This window comes from Lipophrys pholis (genome assembly GCF_963383615.2).
Source record: "Lipophrys pholis genome assembly, chromosome: 2".
Classification (NCBI taxonomy): domain Eukaryota; kingdom Metazoa; phylum Chordata; class Actinopteri; order Blenniiformes; family Blenniidae; genus Lipophrys; species Lipophrys pholis.
In genome coordinates this window covers 37,996,045-37,998,544 of record NC_137636.1, presented here as the reverse complement: position 1 = coordinate 37,998,544, position 2,500 = coordinate 37,996,045, and the positions used below count along the sequence as shown (strand labels likewise).

The 2,500-nt window shown below is 47.6% G+C and overlaps 1 protein-coding gene across 2 annotated transcripts in view; it reads right to left on the bottom strand.

Moving 5' to 3' along the window:
• The window catches only part of LOC308106851 (annexin A2-A-like), a 10,309-nt gene extending 8,250 nt beyond the window's left edge, over window positions 1-2,059 (bottom strand). The window contains exons 1-2 of one of the 2 annotated variants that reach the window (XM_080458840.1): window positions 1,801-2,059; window positions 163-224 (exon numbers count right to left, since the gene is read on the bottom strand). In XM_080458840.1, the coding sequence (XP_080314966.1) occupies window positions 163-213 (51 nt within the window). In that variant the 5' untranslated portion in view covers window positions 214-224; window positions 1,801-2,059. Of the gene's footprint in view, window positions 1-162; window positions 245-1,800 lie in introns of both variants that reach the window. The other variant, XM_080458841.1, reaches the window with a different exon arrangement.
• Between the last annotated feature and the right edge of the window lie 441 nt (window positions 2,060-2,500).

Sequence of the window (2,500 nt, the reverse complement as noted above, 5' to 3'; positions counted from 1 at the left end):
TCGAAGGTCTGAGTCTTCAGTTGGAGTCACGCTTATCATTTTTATCGATTTTACAGTGAGATGGTAAAAATTCCAAGTCCAGACACATCAATGTGTGTGTGTGTGTGTGTGTGTGTGTGTGTGTGTGTGTGTGTGTGTGTGTGTGTGTTGTTATTGACTCACCGTTCCGTACGACAACGTCAGCTGGCCCAGAAACTCAGAAACCAGCGCCATGATGGATTCAGCTGAAACACACAGAACAAAACTTGAGGACATTTTAGACAGCTCTATAATCTGATGTTAGAGGAGGAAGATGCTCTATAATCTGAGGTTAGAGGAGGAGGATGCTCTATAATCTGATGTTAGAGGAGGAATATGCTCTATAATCTGATGTTAGAGGAGGAAGATGCTCTATAATCTGATGTTAGAGGGGGAAGGTGCTCTATAGTCTGATGTTAGATGAGGAAGATGCTCTATAGTCTGATGTTAGAGGAGGAATACGCTCTATAATCTGATGTGAGAGGAGGAAGATGCTCTATAGTCTGATGTTATAGGAGGAATATGCTCTATAATCTGATGTTAGAGGGGGAAGATGCTCTATAATCTGATGTTAGAGGGGGAAGATGCTCTATAGTCTGATGTTAGAGGAGGTCGATGCTCCATAATCTGGCGTGCGGAGGCCGGCAGTGGTTTGACGGAGGATGTGGAACATTTCCTCCTGCAGGAGAACAATCGCCGCTCAGAGTCTGAACACTGATACTGGAGGTGTGCTTGATTTATTGACCAGGGCGTGCCGGGTGAAGGAGAAGCTTCTGATAAGGAGGGAGGAGCCCCACAGAGCAAACAGGGCTGCAGGAAGCGTGTCTCTGTCATCAGCTCACTCTGTCCTGACCTTCAACCCTGCAGAGGTGTGGCAGGACCAGGTCACCTAGCAACCACTGGTACAAACAACCTGAGTCCGTCCTGCGGTCATGGCAAGCGTAGGGCTGCACCCACCGGCCCCGGGGCTCCCTGACAACCACTGCATGAACTCAGGGACACTCTGACAACCACCGCATGTACTCAAGGACACTCTGACAACCTCTGCATAGACTCAGGGACACTCTGACAACCACCGCATGTACTCAAGGACACTCTGACAACCTCTGCATAGACTCAGGGACACTCTGACAACCACCGCATGGACTCAGGGACACTCTGACAACCTCTGCATGAACTCAGGGACACTCTGACAACTACCGGATGGACTCAGGGACACTTTGACAACCACCGCATGGACTCAAGGACACTCTGACAACCTCTGCATAGACTCAGGGACACTCTGACAACTACCGGATGGACTCAGGGACACGTTGACAACCACCGCATGGACTCATGGACACTCTGACAACTACCGGATGGACTCAGGACACTCTGACAACCACCGCATGGACTCATGGACACTGACAACCTCTGCATAGACTCAGGGACACGCTGATAACCACCGCATGGAGTCAGTGACACTCTGACAACTATTGCATGGACTTACACACTCCGACAACCACCGCATGGACTGAGTAACACTCTGAAAGAGGAGGCACAGGAGGACTTCTCACACTGTTGCTTCAAAACAGTTTCATGAACTTGATGTTTTCTTCTCCTTTTTCCTGCATTCTAAAGAAACGTGTGTGTGTGTGTGTGTGTGTGTGTGTGTGTGTGTGATGTGTGTGTGTGTGTGTGTGTGTGTGTGTGTGTGTGTGTGTGTGTGTGTGTGTGTGTGTGTGTGTGTGTGTGTGTGTGTGTGTGTGTGTGTGTGTGTGTGTGTGTGTGTGTCCGTCCTACCTTTAGACGCAGCAGAGGCAGCTTGCAGCTCCGTTATGATCCAGGAAAGGACGGGTGTGGTGTTAAATACCAGCTGAAGCACACACACACACACACACACACACACACACACACACACACACACACACACACACACACACACACACACACACACACACACTCTGCTCTCTGCCCTGTGTGAGTCAGTGAGAACACAAGGAGAGAATTTCCTCAGGGAGACTGAGAAAGTGAAAAGTATTTAATACCCCTCATGGCCAGTGGGGGCAGTGTTTAATATCTCTCCAGCCCTGCACAGTGGCGTTTCTTGGTGTAAATACTTGGAGGGGTAAGATTTTATTTCAGGTCTCGTGACTCCACTGAATTCCAAAGTAAAGTGTGTGCACAACCTTTTAGCCACATTATAGCAACCATATAGGAGCTGATCCAGTAAAAATGTTGAGCCTTGGAGATAGCTGATCAAAAAAAAAAAGTTAACGATAAGAATCAAACCAGGTCATGCTGAGACGGACGTTCAACTGCTCAACCACCAGTGAAACTGCAAATTTATGAGTTTCTTAAAAACTGTTGGTCACTTGTCACTCAGTTTACCACTAGTTACCTTCAGTTTCTCTGCTAAACTAAGAGTTTCAAACTCGCTCTCATAAATCGACTGAATTAATTTAGATTCTTAACTGTTTGTTAGCTTTAGCTGCTAACAAGC